Below are 20,357 nucleotides of genomic sequence, written 5' to 3'. Positions count from 1 at the left end.
CAATCCAAATTCCAATGACATTTTTTAATGAGATGGAGAAACAAATCACCAACTTCATATGGAAGGGAAAGAGGCCCCGGATAAGTAAAGCATTACTGAAAAAGAAGAACAAAGTGGGAAGTCTCACTCTACCTGATTTTGGAACTTATTATACGACCACAGTAGTCAAAATGTAAACCCTGGTGGTGTAGTATTTAAGTGCTACAGCTCCTAACCAAGAAGTCGGCAGTTCAAATCCGCCAGGCTCTCCTTGGAAACTCTATGTGGTAGTTCTACTCTGTCCTATAGAGTCGCTATGAGTCGGAATCGACTCGACCACAGTGGGCTTGGTTTTGGTAGTCAAAACAGCCTGGTACTGGTACAGATACATAGAACAATGGAACAGAATTAAGAATCCAGACATAAATCTATCCACATATAAGCAGTTGATATTTGACAAAGGCCCAAAGTCAATTAAATGGGGAAAAAACAGTCTTTTTAACAAATGGTGCTGGCATAACTGGATATCTATCGGCAAAGAAGTGAAACAAGACCCATACCTCACACCATGCACAAAAACGAACTCAAAATGGATTAAAGACCTAAATACAAAATTCAAAACGATAAAGATTACGGAAGAAAAAATAGGGAAGTTAGGAGCCCTAATACATGGCATAAACAGTATACAAAACATAAAGAACATAGAAGAAAAACTAGATAACTGGGAGCTCCTAAAAATCAAACACCTATGCTCATCCAAAGACTTCACCAAAAGAGTAAAAAGACTACCTACAGACTGGGAAAAAGTTTTTAGCTATGGCATTTCCAATCAGGGTCTGATGTCTAAAATCTATATGATACTGCAAAAACTCAACTACAAAAAGACAAATTATCAAATTAAAAAATGGGCAAAGGACAGGAACAGATACTTCACTACAGAAGACATTCAGGTAGCTAACAGATACATGAAGAAATAATCACGATCATTAGCCATTAGAGAAATGCAAACCAAAACTACGAGAAGATCCCATCTCACTCCAACAAGGTGGGCATTAATCCAAAAAACACAAAATAATAAATGTTGGAGAGGCTGTGGAGAGAGTGGAACACTTATACACTGCTGGTGAGAATGTAAAATGGTACAACCACTTTGGAAATTGATTTGGCGCTTCCTTAAAAAACTAGAAATAGAACAACCATACGACCCTGCAATCCCACTCCTTGGCATATATCCTAGAGAAGTAAAAGCCTTTACACAAACAGATATGCACACCCATGTTCACTGCAGCACTGTTTACAATTCCAAAAAGATGGAAGCAACCAAGGTGCCCATCGACAGATGAATGGATAAATAAACTATGGTATATTCCCTCAATAGAATATTACACATCGATAAAGAACAAAGATGAATCCATGAAACATTTCATAACATGGAGAAATCTGGAAGACATTATGCTGAGTGAAATTAGTCAGCTGCAAAAGGGCAAATATTGTATAAGACCACTATTATAAGAACTCGAAAAATAGTTTAAACAGAGAAGAGAATATTCTTTGATGGTTATGAGACTGGGGAGGGAGGGAGGAAGGGAGGGAAAGGGACTTTCACTAATTAGATAGTAGATAAGAACTATTTTAGGTGAAGTGAAAGACAACACACAGCACAGAAGAGGTCAGCACAACTGTACTAAACCAAAAGCAAAGAAGTTTCCTGAATAAACTGAATGCTTCAAAGGCCAGCGTAGCAGGGGTGGGGGTTCGGGGACCATGGTTTCAGGGGACACCTAAGTCAATTGGCATAATAAAATCTATTAAGAAAACATTCTGCATCCCACTTTGGAGAGTGGCATCTGGGGTCTTAAACACTAGCAAGAGGCCATCTAAGAGCCATCAATTGGTCTCTACCCACCTGGATCAAAGGAGAATGAAGAACACCAAAGACACAAGGTAATTATGAGCCCAAGAGGCAGAAAGGACCACATAAACCAGAGACTACATCAGCCTGAGACCAGAAGAACTAGACGGTGCCTGGATGCAACCGATGACTGTCCTGACAGGAAACACAACAGAGAACCCCTGAGGGAGCAGGAGAACAGTGGGGTGCAGATCCCAAGTTCTTGTAAAAAGACCAGACTTAATGGTCTGACTGAGATTAGAAGGACTCAGGAGGTCATGGTCCCCATGCCTTCTGTTAGCCCAAGATAGGAACCATTCCCAAAGCCAACTCTTCAGACAGGGATTGGACTGGACTATGGGATAGACAATGATACTGGTGAAGAGTGGGCTTCTTGGAACAAGTAGACACATGAGACTATGTTGGCATCTCCTGTCTGAAGGGAAGATGAGAGGGTAGAGGGGGTCAGAAGCTGGTAGAAAGGACATGAAAAGAGAGAGTGGAGGGAAGAAGTGTGCTGTCTCATTAGAGGGAGAGAAATTAGGAGTATATAGCAAGCTGTTTATAAACTTTTGTATAAGAGTCTGACTTGATTTGTAAACTTTCACTTAAAGCACAATAAAAATTAAAAAAAAAAACTGAAAAAAAAAGTTGCATGTTCAACGATAATGTAATGAAATAACACGAAAAGTTAAAAGATATAACCACTGTAAAGGTGGCAACACTCCATGAGCGTGCATCAAGACCACAGGTGACATCAAGCTGTCTTGGGAGAGGGTTAGATTTTACTGCCAGCCAGTGGATGGAGCTTTACAACGCTAAGATGGAGCTTTTTTCTCCACAGACAGCAGTTCTTCCACTTCCTCCCTCTTCAGGGAGCTCTGTTCCGTTTCTTCATTAAGGTTCAGACCTCAGTTTCTCGGTGGGCTCACCTGTAAACCTGATAGTAGACCACTGGATCATGTTTTTTCTTCGATTCTGCCAATTTCTTTCTTTTGATTGGACTTGCTTACGCTTAACAATTTAGTGTAATGTCTACCATTTTGCTATTTGTTTTCTGTATGTCATGTCTTGTTTGTTCCTCTACTCCTCCATTACTGCCTTCTTTTGTATTAAATAGATATTTTCTACCCACCTGAAGCAAAGGAGAATGAAGAACACCAAAGACAAGGTAAATACGAGCCCAAGAGACAGAAAGGGCCACATAAACCAGAGACTCCATCGGCCTGAGACCAGAAGAACTAGATGGTGCCCAGCTACCACTGATCACTGCCCTGACGGAGAACACAACAGAGAATCCCTGATAGGTCAGAACGGTGGGATGCGGAACTTAAATTCTAGTAAAAAGACCAGGCTTAACGGTCTGACAGAGACTGGAGGGACCCTGACGGTCATGGTCCCCAGACCTTTTGATAACCCAAGATTGGAATCATTCTTGAAACCAATTCTACAGACAGGGATTGGCCTGGAATATAAGATAGACAATGATCCTGGTCAGGAGTGAACTTCATGGCTCAAGTAGACACATAAGACTATGTGAGCAACTCCTGTCTGGTGGCAAGATGAGAAGGAAGAAGGGACAAGAGCTGGTTGAACGGACATGGGGAATACAGGGTGGAGAGGAGGAGTGTGCTGTCTCATTAAGGGGAGAGCAGCTGGGAGGGCACGGCGGGGTAGATATGGCTTTTTGTATGAGAGACTGACTTGGTTTGTAAACTTCCACCTAAAGCACAATAAATAAAAAGAAAAAAAAAGATCCCATCAGAAAAAACAATAGATATTTTCCAGGGTACCATTTTAATTCCTCTTTGTTTCTTTTACCAAATTTTTAAAAGTTGTTTTCTTGGCGGTTGTCCTAGGGATTACAACTGACATGTGAACTTGTAACTGAGAACCTTGTTTTGCTTCAGGTTTTCTTCTTGGAATTTGCATAGTCTAATCAAAATTAAATACGGAAAAATAAAAAGCAGTTCTTCAACTCTAAACACTGGAAAGTTGTTATTGTAATACGCATCTTCCCCTGAAATGAGCACTTACCTTGTCTAATAACACATTCTGCCATAACCTGAAGATACTCAGGTAACTTTTATCCCTGGCGACAAAAGATGTAAAGAAAAACTGCAAGGAAAAATAAGAGGACAGTTTTAGTGTCTTGGAAAATAAAGGGAAAGTATCTGTCACAAAGTTGGCTAGGACATGTTACGGTCAATGCAAAACTACTAGGTCACCACTGCCTACTTATATATTATTTTTATCTAACTTTTTGCTACAATAGAAAAAAACAGGAAATGTCTCTACGAACAAAATGTCTTTACAAACTGTATCTTAGAATAGCTAGTACCTTAGCAAATATAATTTTATCAGTATTTACTAAGGAAAAGGGCTTGAAATAGGTAGCTATTTATGAATGTCATAGTTTCACTATTAAAATCAACAGAAGAATTATGAAAAATTTCTGTTATTATGAACTTTGCAGAGATATAAATTGGTTGCCATTTAAGCTAAGTATACACAAAGAATTTTTAAGTGGATTTCAGAAACAGATTTAAGGATCTTAATTTTAAATTTTATCACCTTTCAGTCTTCTACAAAATCCAGAAATACTTAATCTCTACAATTTACAGATATGTTGCTGTTGTTATGTGCCGTTGAGTTTGTTTTGACTCATAGCGGCCCTACAGGACAGAACTGAAGTGCCCCGTAGGGTTTCCAAGGAGTAGCTTCTAGATTCAAAATGCCAACCTTTCGGTTAGCAGCCAAGCTCTTAACCTCTGCGCCACCAGGGCTCCACATGTATGCATACATGTCCATAAATGCAAGGAGCCTTGGTGGTGGAGTGGTTGAGCACTCGGCTGCTAACCAAAAAGTCAGTGGTTGGAACCCACCAGTGGCTCCTCGGGAGACAGACATGGCAGTCTGCTTCCATAAAGATTATAACCTTGGTTTTGGTTTTTGTTATCTGTACTAGATATTCCTAACTCCAGAAAAGAACTGCCTATGTTCACAGCATTGATTGCCAGTATGAGGCAGACTTCCTTTATGTTATGTAACACGGTGACGATGGAACAGTATTTCACCTTTTCGCCCTCTGTGACGATTTGGATCGCATTTGGGATGAGTCGAGCCGTCTTCTCCTTGGTCATGAAGGTTATATCCTCTAAAGCTATAGAAATCTAAACACATAAAAAAATGAAACATTGTAAAATGTATTTTCCAGAAACATATACAACACAAAATACCAAGTATTTACATCAATCTAATCCAGAATACTAAACTGAAAACCCTAAAGGAGTTTAAGCACGTGCTTGTATTCTCTGAGAAAAATAAGAAGTCAGACATTCTTCCCTTCAGGACATTTCTCCATCAGTTCCTCTGTCTAACATCAGGACAAGGTATGAAAAGGCATGTGGGTGTTCTTGTTCCACATTAACATGCAAACACACAAGTAAAATTCAGACAGTCTGTCAATAAGGCATGGGTTTGGCAGCCATCAGGATATAAGCTCAAGTTGTTCTCAATCTGGAATCTCTTTCTCTAACTGTATTAAATATGCACAAATGGAGCTCAATATATTAAGAAAAATATATTAAGCATTATGCATACAATATATAAATACATTTATATGTGCACCAATATAGATATACAAATATATATAAATTTACTTCAGAATCTAAATTATGTGGTTATTAGGACTATACACATTTCATCTCTACAATTATTTGTATCAACAAATCAAATGCAAAATATGTCTTACTGTAGTTTCCCATCTGAAGATGTTGCTATAGAAACAGAGCCAGTTTTCTGAAAGGTATAGTCGTCCCTGTAGCAAAATGTCTCTCTGAAGAGCACAAGCATAATCTATACACACAAAAATAAGGAACAGCTTATTTATAGAAATCTGGCAGCTTAATGAACCTTACACTATTTTAACATATAAAAGTTGCTGTTGTTTGTCCATTCAGTCATTCATATATTTTGGGCACTAGAGTTACACTGGTGAATAAACCAGAAATGGCCCTTGCCCTAGAAGGATGATAAACGAGTAAACACAAAAGTAGCTATGATAACACCAAAGTGCAGAGAAGGCCATGAGAACGTATGACAAGAGGCATTCAGGTACGTGGGGGTGGGGGTTAATACGTCAGGAGGGGTTTTCCTAAAAAATTGACCTTTAAACTGAGATCTAAGGATCCACCAAGGGCCAGTGGACTACACGGAACAGCATGCACAAAGGCTCCATGGTAGAAAGAAACACAGCACACTTATCTACAAGAAAATAGACCTCCGGGCTGGAGAAGGTCTCACAGGCTTTGGACTTCCGGCTTTATCAGAAGCCATTGATGAGTTTTAAGTGAAAGAGACATGATCAAAAGTATGTTTTTAAAAGATCACTCCATTTGCGCTACGAGAATGGGTTCAGATAAATCAGTTGGGAAGGCTACTGTGCTAGTCCAGGAGAAAGTGGATGGTGGCTAAGGCCCAGGGATGACAGTATAAAGAGAAAGAAGTAGTTAGATCCAGCAATATTTAAGAGGTAGAACTGACTGGGAATTGGTGATTGATTCAATGTTAGATGGGGACGAGAGTGGGGTCAAAGATGACACAGAAAACTGTATAAATCTTAAGTGGGTTTCAAAGGTGATCCTTCCACCTCAGCACTAAAATCCAGCAAAATTAAGAGTCTTAACTGCCACTGTCAACCAACATGTTAATACTATGCCTCCAAGACCAAGATCTGGCTCTATGGCTAATGTACACCAAAAAAAAAAAAAAAAAAACCCAAACCCATTGCCGTCGAGTCAATTTTGACTCATAGTGACCCTACAGGACAGAGTAGACTGCCCCATTGAGTTTCCAAGGAGTGCCTGGTAGATTCGAACTGCTGACCTTTTGGTTAGCAGCCGTAGCACCTAACCACTACGCCACCCAGGTTTCCAATGTAAAGTGTTGCTAAATTATCGATATTAAAGGATACAAAGGGCTGCTGAGGGGATACCTACTTTATTGTAATCACAAAATTGTAAACCTCTATAAAGTGACTAGCAACTTTAGGAAAATGTTACATAAACCTCGAAGTATTTAAACTTGGTCATATTCAATTTCTAAGCAACTAATAAGAATTGCACACAGTAATTCAGTCTTCCTCTACACTTCCTTCAGCAAAACAAAACTGTGATGCCACCAAACAAAAAGTCCTAATAACTAAGCAGAGAACGTCATTCATTGACTAGTGTGCATATCTAGAACAGGGATTCGTCGAAAGACCGCCTTGAGTTGTCCTGAAATTTTTATCTAAACCACTGAAATATTAATTCTGTGGCTGTCAAACTTCAGGTGAGAATTACCTGGCAGGCTTGTTAAAACACAGATTGCTGGGCCTTCACCCCCAGAAGTTCTGATTAAATAAGTCTGGGACAGGATCAAGAATTCTGCGATGTCTACAGGGTACCTGGTGATTTTAATGTTGTGAGTCCGTAGGCCACATTTTGAAAACCACCACACTATTTACATTGCTGTTAGGTGCTGTCGAGTCGACTCCTGCTCTTAACAACTTTATGTGTAACAGAATAAAACATTGCCTGGTTCTGCACCAGCCTCACAAGAAACCCATGGCCATTGAGTCGATTTCGACTCATAGTGACCCTATAGGACAGAGTAGAATTGCCCCCATAGGGTTTCCAAGGCTGTAAATCTTCATGGAAACAGACTGCCACATCTTTCTCCCGAGAAGCCGTTGGTGGGTTTAAGCCACCAACCTTTCAGGTCGCAGCCAAGTGCTTAACCACTGTGCAACCAGGGCTCCTTCCTCATAATAGTAGGTATGTATCAGCCCATTGTTGCAGTCACCGTGTCAAACCATCTTGTTGAGGGTCTTCCTCTTTTTCACTGACCCTCTACTTTACCAAGCATGAGGTCCTTCTCCAGAGTTGGGTCCTCCCTGATAACACATTCAAAGTAAGTGAGGGGAAGTAAGGAGCATTCTGGATGTACTTCCTCCAAGACAGATTTGTTCATTTTTCTGGCAGTCCACAGTATATTCAATATTCTTCGCCAAAACCATAATTCGAATGCATCAATTCTTCTTCCATCTTCCTTATTCACTGTCCAGCTTTCACATGAAAATACCATGGCTTGGGTCAGGCCCATCTTAGTCATCAAAGTGATATCTTTGCTTTTTAAGATTTTAAAGAGGTTTTTTGCAGCAGATTTGCCCAGTGCAGTGCATTGTCTGACTGCTGCTTCCATGGCTGTTGATTGTGGATCCAAGTAAAATGAAATCCTTGACAACTTCCATCTTTTCTCTGTTTATCATGATGTTACTTATCGGTCCAGTTGTGAAGATTTTCGTTTTTTTTGTATTGAGGTATAATCCATACAGGAAAAAGTACAACCAGAATGCTCCTTAGAAGCAAGGATGGCGAGACTTCATCTTGCATACTTTGGACACATTATCAGGAGGGACTAGTCCCTGCAGAAGAACACCCTGCTTGGTAAGGTAGAGGACCAGCGAAAAAGAGGAAGACCCTTGATGAGATGGATTGACAAAGTGGCTGCAACAATGGGCTCAAACATAACAATGATTGTGAAGATGGCACAGGACTAGGCAGTGTTTTCTTTTTTTGTACATAGGGTAACTTTGATTAGGAACCAACTTAACGGCTCCTAACAACAATAATCCATACTGAAGGCTGTAGTTTTTGATCTTCATCAGTAAGTGCTTCTAGTCATCTTCACTTTCAGCAAACAAGGTTGTGTTATCTGTATATCGCAGGTTGGTAATGAGTCTTCCTCCAATCCTGATGCCTTGTTCTTCTTCATATAGTCCAGCTTCTCAGGTTATTCCCCAGCACACAGACTGAATAAGTATGGTGAAAGGATAAAACCCTAACATACATCTCTTCCTATTTTAAACCATGTATACCTCCTTGCTCTGTTCAAATGACTGGCTCTTGATCTACACACAGGTTCCACCAGAGCACAATTAAGTGTTCTGGAATTCCCATTCTTGGCAATATTATCCATAATTTGTTATGAGAATGGTGCGCCTAAAGCCAAGGAGCAGAGTGGCCATCTCAGTAGATTTTATAACTTTATACTAATTGGTTACTAGAAAATTAGAATAAAATTAAGTGAATTAGTCAAGCAACTCAGGTCACTTCGATGCAGCGTATTCAAATCAAATTGTTGTTGTTGTTAGGTGCCATCAAGTCGATTTTGACTTGTAGCCACCCATGTGACAGCGCAGAACTGCCCCATAGGGCCTTCTTGGCTGTAATCTTTATGTTGTGCAGCGGTTCAGAGTTCTGCTGCTAACTGAAGAGTCAGCGGTTCCTGTAAAGATTACAGCCTAGGAAACCTTATGGGGCAGTTCTACCCCGTCCTGTAGGGTTGCTGTGAGTTGGAACACAATGAATGACAACATTTACAGGAGCAGATCACAGAACTGCTGGGTGGGTTCAAACTGCCGTCCTTTCAGTGAGGGACCAAGTGCTTCGCCATTTGCCCCACCAGGGCTCCTTAACATGAAGTTAATAGTTATATAATCCATTTCAGCCTAATTGAATGGCCTCAACTCTGAAAGATTTGTTTTAATAACTATAATAAAAGATATAGATGAAACATGTACAAAGTGTTATCGGAATACCAAAAAAAAAACCAAACCCATTGCCGTTGAGTCGATTCCGATTCATAGCGACGCTATAGGACAGAGCAGAACTGCCCCATAGAGTTTCCAAAGAGAGCCTGGTGGATTTGAACTGCCGACCTTTCTGGTTACCAGCTGAGCTCTTAAGCACTGTGCCACCAAGTCTCCCACAACAAGTGATATACATATATTTAAAAAGATAAGATGTAGTACTTAGTTTTATAGAAGAACTTAGACATATCCATAAAGGAAGTGACAATGAAGTAAGAGACCTTATCTCTAAACAATCATGTCAGAAAATAGACATCTTCAAGTCTTCCTCTCTAGTAGCAATCATCTTTAGCAGCCCAATAATGCTGACACTGATTTTAAAAATTTTTTAAGTTTTCAGATTTAGTATTTAAATTACAAAAGATAACTATTCTCATTTTTTTATAGTTTACATTGTTTTTGTTATTTTGTTTGCCTTTTACCTGAAATTGCATTGTCCAGCTCGACCATCTACCTTGTTCACTCAGTTAATCAGAGGGGTTAAAAAATGTTTTGAGGAAAGACATCACTGAAAAATTCCACCAAGGTGAATATTTTTAAAAGAATAAACATATCTAGAAGTATAAATACTGTTGTACTAGTAAAAAAAAAATTGGTACATGGAACTTCCGGTCCAAATTGGGAGGGAGACTGGACATATATTCATTTCCCCTCCTTCTCCAAAATTCCTCTGAGATAACAGGGAATACGTATAAAAAGATTACACTCATAACAGTACCGAGGGGTGAGTATAAGAATGGGTATATCAGCAGATTAGACGGTTTAATGTACTTCTGGAAGATAGAAAGTGGGTACTAATAATAAACTACCCTTTGCCATCAAGTCAATTCCAACTCATAGCAACCCTATAGGGCACAGTAGAACTGCCCTATAGTTTCCAAGGAGTGTCTGGTGGATTCAAACCGCTGACCTTTTGGTTGGCAGCCGTAGCTCTTAACCACGAAGCCACCAGGGTTTCCAGTAACAAACTAGAGTGGGAGAAAGCTGCACTTCAGAAAACAAATGGGAGGAGCTGCAGCAGGGGAAAGAGCCATTCTTCCCTGTATCATCCCAGAGACCCCATGCTTACCACCAGCAGGTGTAAAGAAGGATTATTTCAATAGAGACAGACATCAGGTAATGGCCTACCCTGTGGCAGAAGTCACCTGCACTCACCCACCTTCCCCAACACAGCGGTCATATTTACCCACCACTGGTAATCCAATAAAAACGTAAGGGCTGGAAGTACATGCCTAGGAAAGGTTACACCTCCTAGTGTAAGTATTAGGGCCCCAGAGTAAAGCTCTTCTCATTTTGGCACTTAAGGTTGGGGGCAGAAATCCGAGTGTGTCTCCTTTTCTCTGCACAAAATGAAGGCTGTGTCAGTCGATATGCTTCCTCTCCAGCTCCTGCCTCTCCCTCGGGGAGAGTTCTCCTGGGAAAACAGAGCTATACACCTACAGAGGCGACCCCCACCAACTACTTAATCCATCTAGTCCTTCATCCATAATATGAAAGGGCAACCACAGGACTACGTAATTCATTTCCTCTCTCCCACCCCACTTGTGTCAACGTTAAAATAACTCCAAAAATAAATGAGGGAAATGTTACTCTTTTTACTCCTTTTCTAGTGTATAAAGAAGGACTGTCCTTTGAATGTTGGATAAAACTCACCTGTAAAGCATCCATTGGGGCCTAGGGCTTTTTGGTGTGCAGACTTTTGATTCATGATAACATTTCCCTAAGGATTATAGATTTTAACAGACGCTATGCCCCTCCCGTGTCCCTTGGTGCATTTCAGCGTACACCAGCCCAATTTCCAGCTACCAGCATTTCCATCCTCTGCCCAGAGCCTTTCTCTTCCCACCAGAGCCTCACTTTGCCTACATTCAGTACAGGCCAGAAGTGTGGGGGAGTTGAGGTACCTCATCATGCCATATGGATTTCTAGAAGTAGAATTTTTGCATCAAATTTATTTTTAATTTTAATATTTCTTTGGCTGAGATTAACTTTAAAAAAAAAAAGAAGGCACAAATTAACACAAGGAGTGAAAAAGTGGATATACAGACTCCAGCTAAAGCAGATTTTTAAAAATATTCTAGGGATAGTTAGTTGTCCTAATCAGTGATTCACACTGGGATGGGTCAGTTAACAATTTAACAAGAAGGACTATACTCCATCAGGGGTACTATAAGCCCTAAACGTAACTTTATCACTATTCAACATCAAATGTTTTTGCTAATTAGCATATACACATTAGAAAACGGTTTCCCCTGGTGAAATGAGTGGGTTGTTCTTCACCATACTGGATGTTAGACATGGGGTCAGACTGGTAAAATCAATTGTATCAGTACACATGGATTGGTTAAAATATTTTAGAGACTTTCCTCCCCATTACACGTTCACAGTGTAAGAACCTAGTAAGACTCACCCTTAGGTATGGTTTGACAGTGCTATTCCCTAGACCAGGACTTCTCAAACTTTAATGTGCATATAAATTACCTGGAGATATTACTGTGATTCTAGAAGAGCTGTGTTTTCTCACCATTTAATTATTCAAACATTTATTTATATCAGTATGGACTCACAGATATTGTTTTAACTCTAATCATCCAATAACTGCTCAAATTTTTCTAGCTTTAGTCACTGGTAGCTTGGTCAGGTTTTGCTTTTGTCTCTTACAAAAACACATCTAAAATTCATCCATGCTGTTGTATATATCAACAGCTTTTTCCCTTTTATTGCTAAATAGTACTACATTGTATGGAACACCACAGCTTGTTTATTCATTCACCCGTTGAATGACATCTCGGTTATTCGAAATTTTTTGGCAATTGTTAATAAAGCTGCTATAAACATTCATGTACAAGATTTTTGTGAATGTAAGTTTTCAATTCACTTGGTTAATACCTACAAATGGGATTGCTGGGTCATATGGTAAGTGTTTATTTAACTTTACAAGAAACTGCCAACCTGTCGTCCAAAGAGGTTGTACCATTTTGCCTTCCCACCGATAACAGATGGGGAGTTCCTGCTGCTTTTCATCCTCTTTACCATTTGATGTTTTCAGTGTTTTTAAGCAATCCTAGTAGGTGTGTAATGTATTTCACTGTGCTTTTAATTTCAATTTCCCTATAACAAGTGATGCTGAACATCTTTTTATGTTTACTTGTCATCCATTTATCTTCTTTTGTAAAATGGCTGTCTGCCCATTTTTTTCCTGGGTTGTGTCTTAGTCATCCAGTGTTGCTGTAACAGAAACACCACAAGTGGATGGCTTTAACAAACAGAAGTTTATTCTCTCACAGTCTAATAGGCTAGAAGTCCAAATTCAGGGCATCAGCTCCAGGAGAAGATTTTCTCTGTCAGCTCTGAAGGAAGGTCCTTGTCATCAGTCTTTCCCCAGACTAGGAGCTTCTCTGCGCAGAAGCCTTGGGTCCAAAGGACATGCTCTGCTCCTGGCACTGCTTTCTTGGTGGTATGAGGTCTCCCTGTCTCTCTGCTCACTTCTCTCTTTTATATCTCAACAGAGATTGGCTTAAGACACTGTCTGATCTTGTGTATCTCATCAGCATAACTGCCGCTAATCCATCTCATTAAGATCATAGTGATAGGATTGACAACACATACGGAAAATCACATCGGATGACAAAATGGTGGACAATCACACAGCACTGGGAATCATGCCCTAGCTGAATTCATATACTTCTTTTGGGGGGAAATAATTCAATCCATGACAGGTTGTGTTCTTATAATTGACTTTTAAGAATTATTTATATATTCTGTACAGAAGTTTTTTTTAAATCATTTATGTGATCATTAAATAGTTCCTCCCAGTCTGTGGCTTGTATTTCCATTTTAATTTTGATAAAGTCCAATTTATCATTTTCTTCTTTTATGAACTGTGCTGCTAGTGTGACATCTAAAAACTCATCATCAAATCTAAGGCCACACAGATTTACAGATTTCTCCTGTTTTCTTCTAGAAGTCTTACATTTTATATTTAAGTCTATGCTCCATTTTGAGTTAATAACCTGTAATAAAGTGTGAGGTGTGTGTCAAGGTTCATTTTTTTACATATGGAAGTCTGACTGTTCCAGCACCATTGCCGAAAAGACTGTCCTTTCTGAACTGAATTGCCTTTGTACCCTTGTCGAAGATCAGCTCACGACATTTGCGTGAGTTTATACCTGAGCTCTTTATTCTGCCCCATTGATCTAAGGGTCTTTTTGCAAATTCTATACTGTCTTGATTACTGTTGCTTTATAATTATTCTTTAAATTGAGTAGTGCGTCCTCCAACTTTGCCCTTCTTTTTCAGGATTGTTCTAGATCGCATAGTTCCTTTGCTTATCCACTTATATTTCAGAATCATTTGTGGTTATCTATAAAAAAAAACTTGCTGGGATTTTGAAGAGAGAAAATTGATATCTTAACAATAATGAGTATTCCAATCCAAAACATTTATTTAGATCTTCTTTCGCTTCTTTTATTGGTGTTTTACAGTTTTCAGCATACAGATCCTATACATATTTTGCTAAATATATCTCGAACTACTTCACTTTGAACAGTTTCTGATGTAAATGGTATTTTTTAAGTTCAAATTGTTCATAAAGTACATGATTGGTTTTTGTACATTTACATTGAATCCTGAGATCTAAATAAACTCCTTAATTCGAGAAGATTTTTTGTGGGTTTTCTACAAGAATAATCACGTCCTCTGTCAATGTAACCGAAAACCAAAACCCATTGCCACTGAGTCAATTCCAACTCATAATGATTCTATAGAACACAGTAGAACTGCCCTATAGGGATTCCAAGGAGCTGACTTTTTGGTTAGCAGCTGAGCTCTTAACCACTGCGCCACCAGGGCTCCTCTGATGAGAGAGTGAATACTTTCCACCTAAAATTATGAACAAGACAAAGATGGCCTCTCTCACCACTCCTATTCAGCACTGTACTAAAAGTTTTAACCAGTCCAAAAATCTGCCAATATAAATATTGTATAAGACCACTATTATAAGATCTTGAGAAATAGTAAAAACTGAGAAGAACACACACTTTTGTGGTTACGTAGGGGGGAGGGAGGGAGGGAGGGAGAGGGTTTTTTATTGATCAATCAGTAGATAAGAACTGCTTTGGGTGAAGGGAAAGACAACACTCAATACAAGGAAGGTCAGCCCAATTGGACTGGACTAAAAGCAAAGAGGTTTCTGGGATAAAATGAATGCTTCAAAGGTCAGCGGAGCAGGGGCGGGGGTCTGGGGAACATGGTTTGAGGGGACTTCTAAGTCAATGGGCAAAATAATTCTATTATGAAAACATTCTGCATCCCACTTTGAAATGTGGCATCTGGGGTCTTAAATGCTAACAAGCGGCCATCTAAGATGCATCAATTGGTCTTAACCCACCTGGAGAAAAGGAAAATGAAGAATACCAAGGTCACACGACAACTAAGAACCCAAGAGACAGAAAGGGCCACATGAACCAGAGACCTACATCATCCTGAGACCAGAAGAACTAGTTGGTGCCCGGCCACAATCGATGACTGCCCTGTCAGGGAGCACAACAGAGAACCCCTGAGGGAGCAGGAGATCAGCGGGATGCAGACCCCAAATTCTCATAAAAAGACCATACTTAATGGTCTGACTGAGACTAGAGGAATCCCGGCGGCAATGCTCCCCAGACCTTCTGTTGGCACAGGACAGGAACCATCCCCGAAGACAACTCATCAGGCATGAAAGGGACTGGTCAGCGGGGGGAGAGAGATGCTGATGAAGAGTGAGCTAATTAAATCAGGTGGACACTTGAGAGTGTGTTGGCAACTCTTGACTGGAGGGGGGATGGGAGGATAGACAGAGAGGGAAGCTGGCAAAATTGGCACGAAACGAGAGACTGAAAGGGCTGACTCAATAGGGGGAGAGCAAGTGGGAGAAGGGAGTAAGATGTATGTAAACTTACATGTGACAGACTGATTGGATTTGTAAATGTTCACTTGAAGCTTAATAAAAGTTAATTTAAAAAAATCTGCCAATGTAGTTTTATTTATTTCCAATCTACATGCTTTTTATTTTCTTTTGCCTTATTGGACTGGTTAAAACTTTTGGTACAGTGTTGAATAGGAGTTGTGAAAGAGGACACCTCCGCCTTGGTCACAATTTTAGGTGGAACGTATTCACCCTCTTCGTCATTAAGTATGAGAGTAGCTGTGGTTTTTCTCATAGATGCTTTTTAAGAGGTTGAAGGAGTTCCCTTCCATTCTTAGTTTGAGGAGTTTATTTTTTTAATTATGAGTGGATGTCAAATTTTGTCAAATGCATCATCTACTGAGATGATCACATGATTTTTCACAGAATCAGTAAGAATGTTAATTACATTGGTTGATTTTTTCAAGTGTTGAATCAGCCTTGCCTTCCTGAAATGAGCCTCACTTGGTCATCGTCCATTATCTTTTTTATATATTGCATTTGATTTGCTAATATTTTGCCTGGGCTTTTTTATTTTATTGTGTTTTAGGTGAAGATTTACAGCACAAATTAGGTTCTCATTCAAAAAATTCATACACAAATTGCTTTTGTGGCATTGGTTGCAATCCCTACCATGTGTCAGCACTCTCCCAGGTCTATTCATTCAGGTTTCCTGTCCCTTCCTGCCTTCTCATCTTTGCTTTTGAGCAAGTGTTGCCCATTTGGTCTCATACATTTGATTGGTCTAAGAAGCACGTTCCTCATGCGTGTTACTGTTTGTTTTATAGACCTGTCCAGTCTTTGGCTGAAAGGTGGTCTTCAGGAGTGGCTTCGGTTTTGAGATAGCAGGGTGTCTGGGGGCCATAGTCTCGGGGGTTCCTCTGGTCCCTGTCAGAGCAGTAAGACTGGTATTGTGTGTGTGTGTGTGTGTGTGTGTGTGTGTGTGTGTGTGTGTGTGTGAATTTGAATTTTGTTCTACATTCTTCTCCTGTTCTGTCTGGGACTCTCTATTGTGATCCCTGTCAGAATGGTCGAAGCCCTAGTGGCATAGTGGTTATAAAGCTTGGCTGCTAACCAAAGGGCGGATAGTTTGAATCCACCAGCCACTCCTTGGAAGCCCTGTGTTGCAGCTCAACTCAGTTCTATAGGGTTGCAATGAGTCCGAATCGACTTGATGGCAACATTTTTTTTTTCTTGTCAGAATGGTCAGTGGTGGTATCTGGGCACCATCTAGTTCCTCTGGGCTCAGGCTGGAGGCTGTGGTTCATGTGGACCATTAGTCCTTTAGACTAATATTTTCCTTGTGTCTGGTTTTCTTCATTCTCCTTTGCTCCAAATGTGATGGGACCAATAGATGTATTTTATTTTTACTTCAAATTACTCTTATCTCTACTCCATTTTTTTCTTTTTTTAAATATCCATTTATATTTTTTTCCTTTTTTCAAATTTTGCTTTAGGTTAAAGTTTACAGCTCAAGTTAATTTCTCATACAAAAATCTATACACATATTGTTTTGTGACATTAGCTGCAATTCCCACAATGTGACAGCTCACTTCCCCTTTGAACCCCAGGTTCCCTGTGTCCATTCAACCAGTTCCTGTCCCTTCCTACCTTCTCATTCTGCCTCTGGGCAGGAGCTACCTATTTGTCTTGTGTATCTGATTGAACTAAGAAGCACACTCCTCATATGTATTTTTTTTTTATAGTCCCCTCTAATCTTTGTCTGAAGAGTAGGCTTCAAGAGTGATTTCAGTTTTGGGTTAACAGAGCATTCAGGGGCCATAGTTTCAGGAGTTCCTCCAGTCTCTGTTAGACCATTAAGTCTGGTCTTTTTACGTGAATCTGAGTTCTGTGTCATGCTTTTCTCCCACTCTGTCCCAGACTGTCCTGTTCCCTATCAGGGCAGTCATTGGTGGTAGCCAGGCACCATCTAGTTCTTCTGGTCTCAGGCTGGTGGAGTCTCTGGTTTATGTGGTCCTTTAGTCTCTTGGGCTAATATTTTCCTTGTGTCTTTGGTTTTCTTCATTCTCCTTTGCTCAAAGTGGGATGGGACAAATTGATGCATCTTAGATGGCCGCTCACAAGCTTTTAATACAGCAGATGCCACTCACCAAAGTGGGACACAGAACATTTTCTTAATAACCTTTGTTATGCCAACTGACCTAGATGTCCCCTGAAACTATGGTCTGCAGGCCCCAGCTCCTCTGTCCCTCAAGGTGTCCGGATGTGCTCAGGAAACTTCTTAGCTTTTGCTTTGGTCCAGTTGTGCTGACCTCCCCTGCACTGCATGTTGTCCTTCCCCTCACTGAAGCAACAGGTGTATTTTAGACAGTCACTCACCAGCTTTTAAGACCCCAGACACTAATTAATAAAGTAGGATGTAGAACATTTTCTTTATGAATTATGTTATGCCAATTGGCCTAGATGTCCCTCAATTGCCTAGGCTTTTAATGTCTATGTTCATGAGAGATAATGATCTCTTGTAATGTCTTCTCTGGTTTTAGTATTATGGTAATACAAGCCTCAAAATAAGCTAGGAAATGATTCCTCTTATTTTCTGGAAGAGATGGTACGATTCTTTCCTAAATGTTTGGTAGACTTACCCCCACTGAAACCACTTAGGCGCAGACTTTTTTGGAAAGTTTTTAACTGCAATTTAATTTCTTTAAGATATATGGGGCTATTCAGCTTATCTATTTCCTCTTGTGCGAGTTTTGGTAGTTTGTGCCTTTCAAGGAATTAGTCCATTTTGTCTAAGTTATCTCTGGGAACTGAGTTGTTCATAGTAGTCCCTTATTATGTTTTTTAATGTCCATGAGACCAGTAGTGACACCCCCTTTTTCATGCCTGATATTGGTAATTTCTTTCTTCTATGCTTTTTCTTGGCCAGCTAGACTATAGGTTTATCAATTTTAGTGATTTTTTTCAAAGAACCACCTTTTGGTTTTATTGATTTTCTCTATTTTTGTTTTTTCTGTTTTAAATTTCATTGATTCACTCTCCATTAGACTTTCCTCTGTGCATTGCTATATCTGCATCTCCAAAATTTTATTTTGCATTTCCATTTAGTTCAACACTATTTCACACTGTTGACCACGTCCTGACTCATAACTCTTTGCGCCCTTGAATAGTGTAATATGCCTCCCTTCTGGATCTCCACATACTCTTTTACCCTTCCTTCTGAATCTTTTACTGGATTCTCATCTTTTACAAACCCTATGATTCTTTTTTTTAGTGTTAATTTCACAGGTTATCCACGGTTGAACTCATTTATTCTCCTTATTTCAAATGACAGTGATATTCATTTGTTCAACATTCATTCATCTATCCATCCAATTATCCATTCAATCACTGAGTACCAATTACAAGTCTAGTACTGGCCTACCTGTCAGGGTTACTACTGTGAACAATACAGATAATCGTTCGGTAAATGTATGGTAAAGGAAAGTACAAGGTGCTTATGGGAGCACGTAGCAGGAAAACCTATCCCGAGGTGATATTTAAAATAATAACATTGGTCACTGACAGATCAGAGTTAGATAAAGCCTTTTTTTTTTTTTTTATGTCCTATATAAACTCTTCAGTTTCCCTTTCATGGGAAAGTGCTGAGAATCCTAGAAGAGAAGCCAGGTAAGCCAAACTGTTAGGAGTCACTTCAGGGGCTCAAGGCACTGTTTATTTACCAGCCAATGTTTTAATACTTTAACAACTACTGCTGCTGTTCTGATGGGCAGTGGCTGAATATCAGACCTGCACTCAACCCAATCAAGTTTGCAGTAAATGATATTTAAGTGTTTTAGAACATCTTAAATAGCACTTAAATGTTTAAGTGATATTTAAGACATTTATGTGTCTTAAAGTATAAATAAAAGATAGCCAGGTACAGAGGAGAGAAAACAGTTCTAGGCCGAGTGAAGCGCAAAGGCCTGCAAACAGAAAGAAGACACGTCTAAAAAAGTGAGACTTCAGAAAAGCTACACACTGAAAGGGACTGGATGAGAAATAAGAGGGGAGAGGATACTGAACAAACGTGAAAGACCCGATAAGCTAGAAAGTTTGAGCTTTATTCTAGGTCACTGGAATGTCATCCAAGAAGAGTTTTAATCTGATCTGATTTTCATTTTAGAAAAACCACTATAGCTACAGCACAGAGAATAAATAAACGGAAGGCGTGCAAGAGTGGAGGAGAGATCAGTTAGAAGACCACGGTGATATATGCCAAATCTTTATTTTCATATCATGTTTTATATCCTAAATATGTATGGTTTAGGGTATAAACTATGCATGCATACATACATATATATACATACTGGATATCTTATCTTGGTATCTCAAACTCAATATGCCCAAAATTAAAACCATTACTGTAATTTTCTTCCTCTAAGAAAGTTATGTCTTCCTCTGGACTGCTTCTGTCCCTTGCAAATGCTGCTCGTGTCGCGCTATGTCATAATGATTTGTTATTCGTTTGCTCCCCCACCAGACTCTGAGTTCCTCAAAAGCAGCACAGCATCTGGCACACAATAAGTGTTCAATAAATGCTCATTAAACTGCCCAACAGCTACAATTTTATGTGTTTAGAATAAAATTGAGTTGTTCTTAAAAATGAATGGTCAGTTAAATTTAGGATACCCTGATTCAAAAGACAGTGATTCAATATCTGATTAAATCTAAGAGCTCAAAACCTTTTGTACAAAATGACTCCAGTTATATTTTTATTTCGTATGATGTTGTTTCTGGATGGCAGGATTAAAAGTGGCTTTGATTTTCTGCTTGGCAAATGTTTGTATTGTCAAAATTTTCTACAATGAACAGGCTTACTCTAGCAGTGAGAAAAAAATACAAAA

General features: G+C 39.5%; 1 protein-coding gene across 3 annotated transcripts in view; it reads right to left on the bottom strand.

Annotated features, from left to right (window-relative positions):
* Nucleotides 1–20,357, bottom strand: part of GRAMD1C (GRAM domain containing 1C) — a 110,658-nt gene that overhangs the window by 70,647 nt on the left and 19,654 nt on the right. For all 3 annotated transcript variants that reach the window (XM_023551783.2, XM_023551784.2, XM_064281474.1), the window contains exons 4-6: nt 5,625–5,728; nt 4,948–5,043; nt 3,908–3,988 (exon numbers count right to left, since the gene is read on the bottom strand). In XM_023551783.2, the coding sequence (XP_023407551.2) occupies nt 3,908–3,988; nt 4,948–5,043; nt 5,625–5,728 (281 nt within the window). The remainder of the gene's footprint in view (nt 1–3,907; nt 3,989–4,947; nt 5,044–5,624; nt 5,729–20,357) is intronic.

The sequence above is a fragment of the Loxodonta africana genome, chromosome 1 (assembly GCF_030014295.1).
Source record: "Loxodonta africana isolate mLoxAfr1 chromosome 1, mLoxAfr1.hap2, whole genome shotgun sequence".
NCBI classification, from domain to species: Eukaryota; Metazoa; Chordata; class Mammalia; order Proboscidea; family Elephantidae; genus Loxodonta; species Loxodonta africana.
The sequence above is the reverse complement of the archived record's forward strand: the minus strand, read 5'-3'. Positions and strand labels throughout refer to the sequence as shown.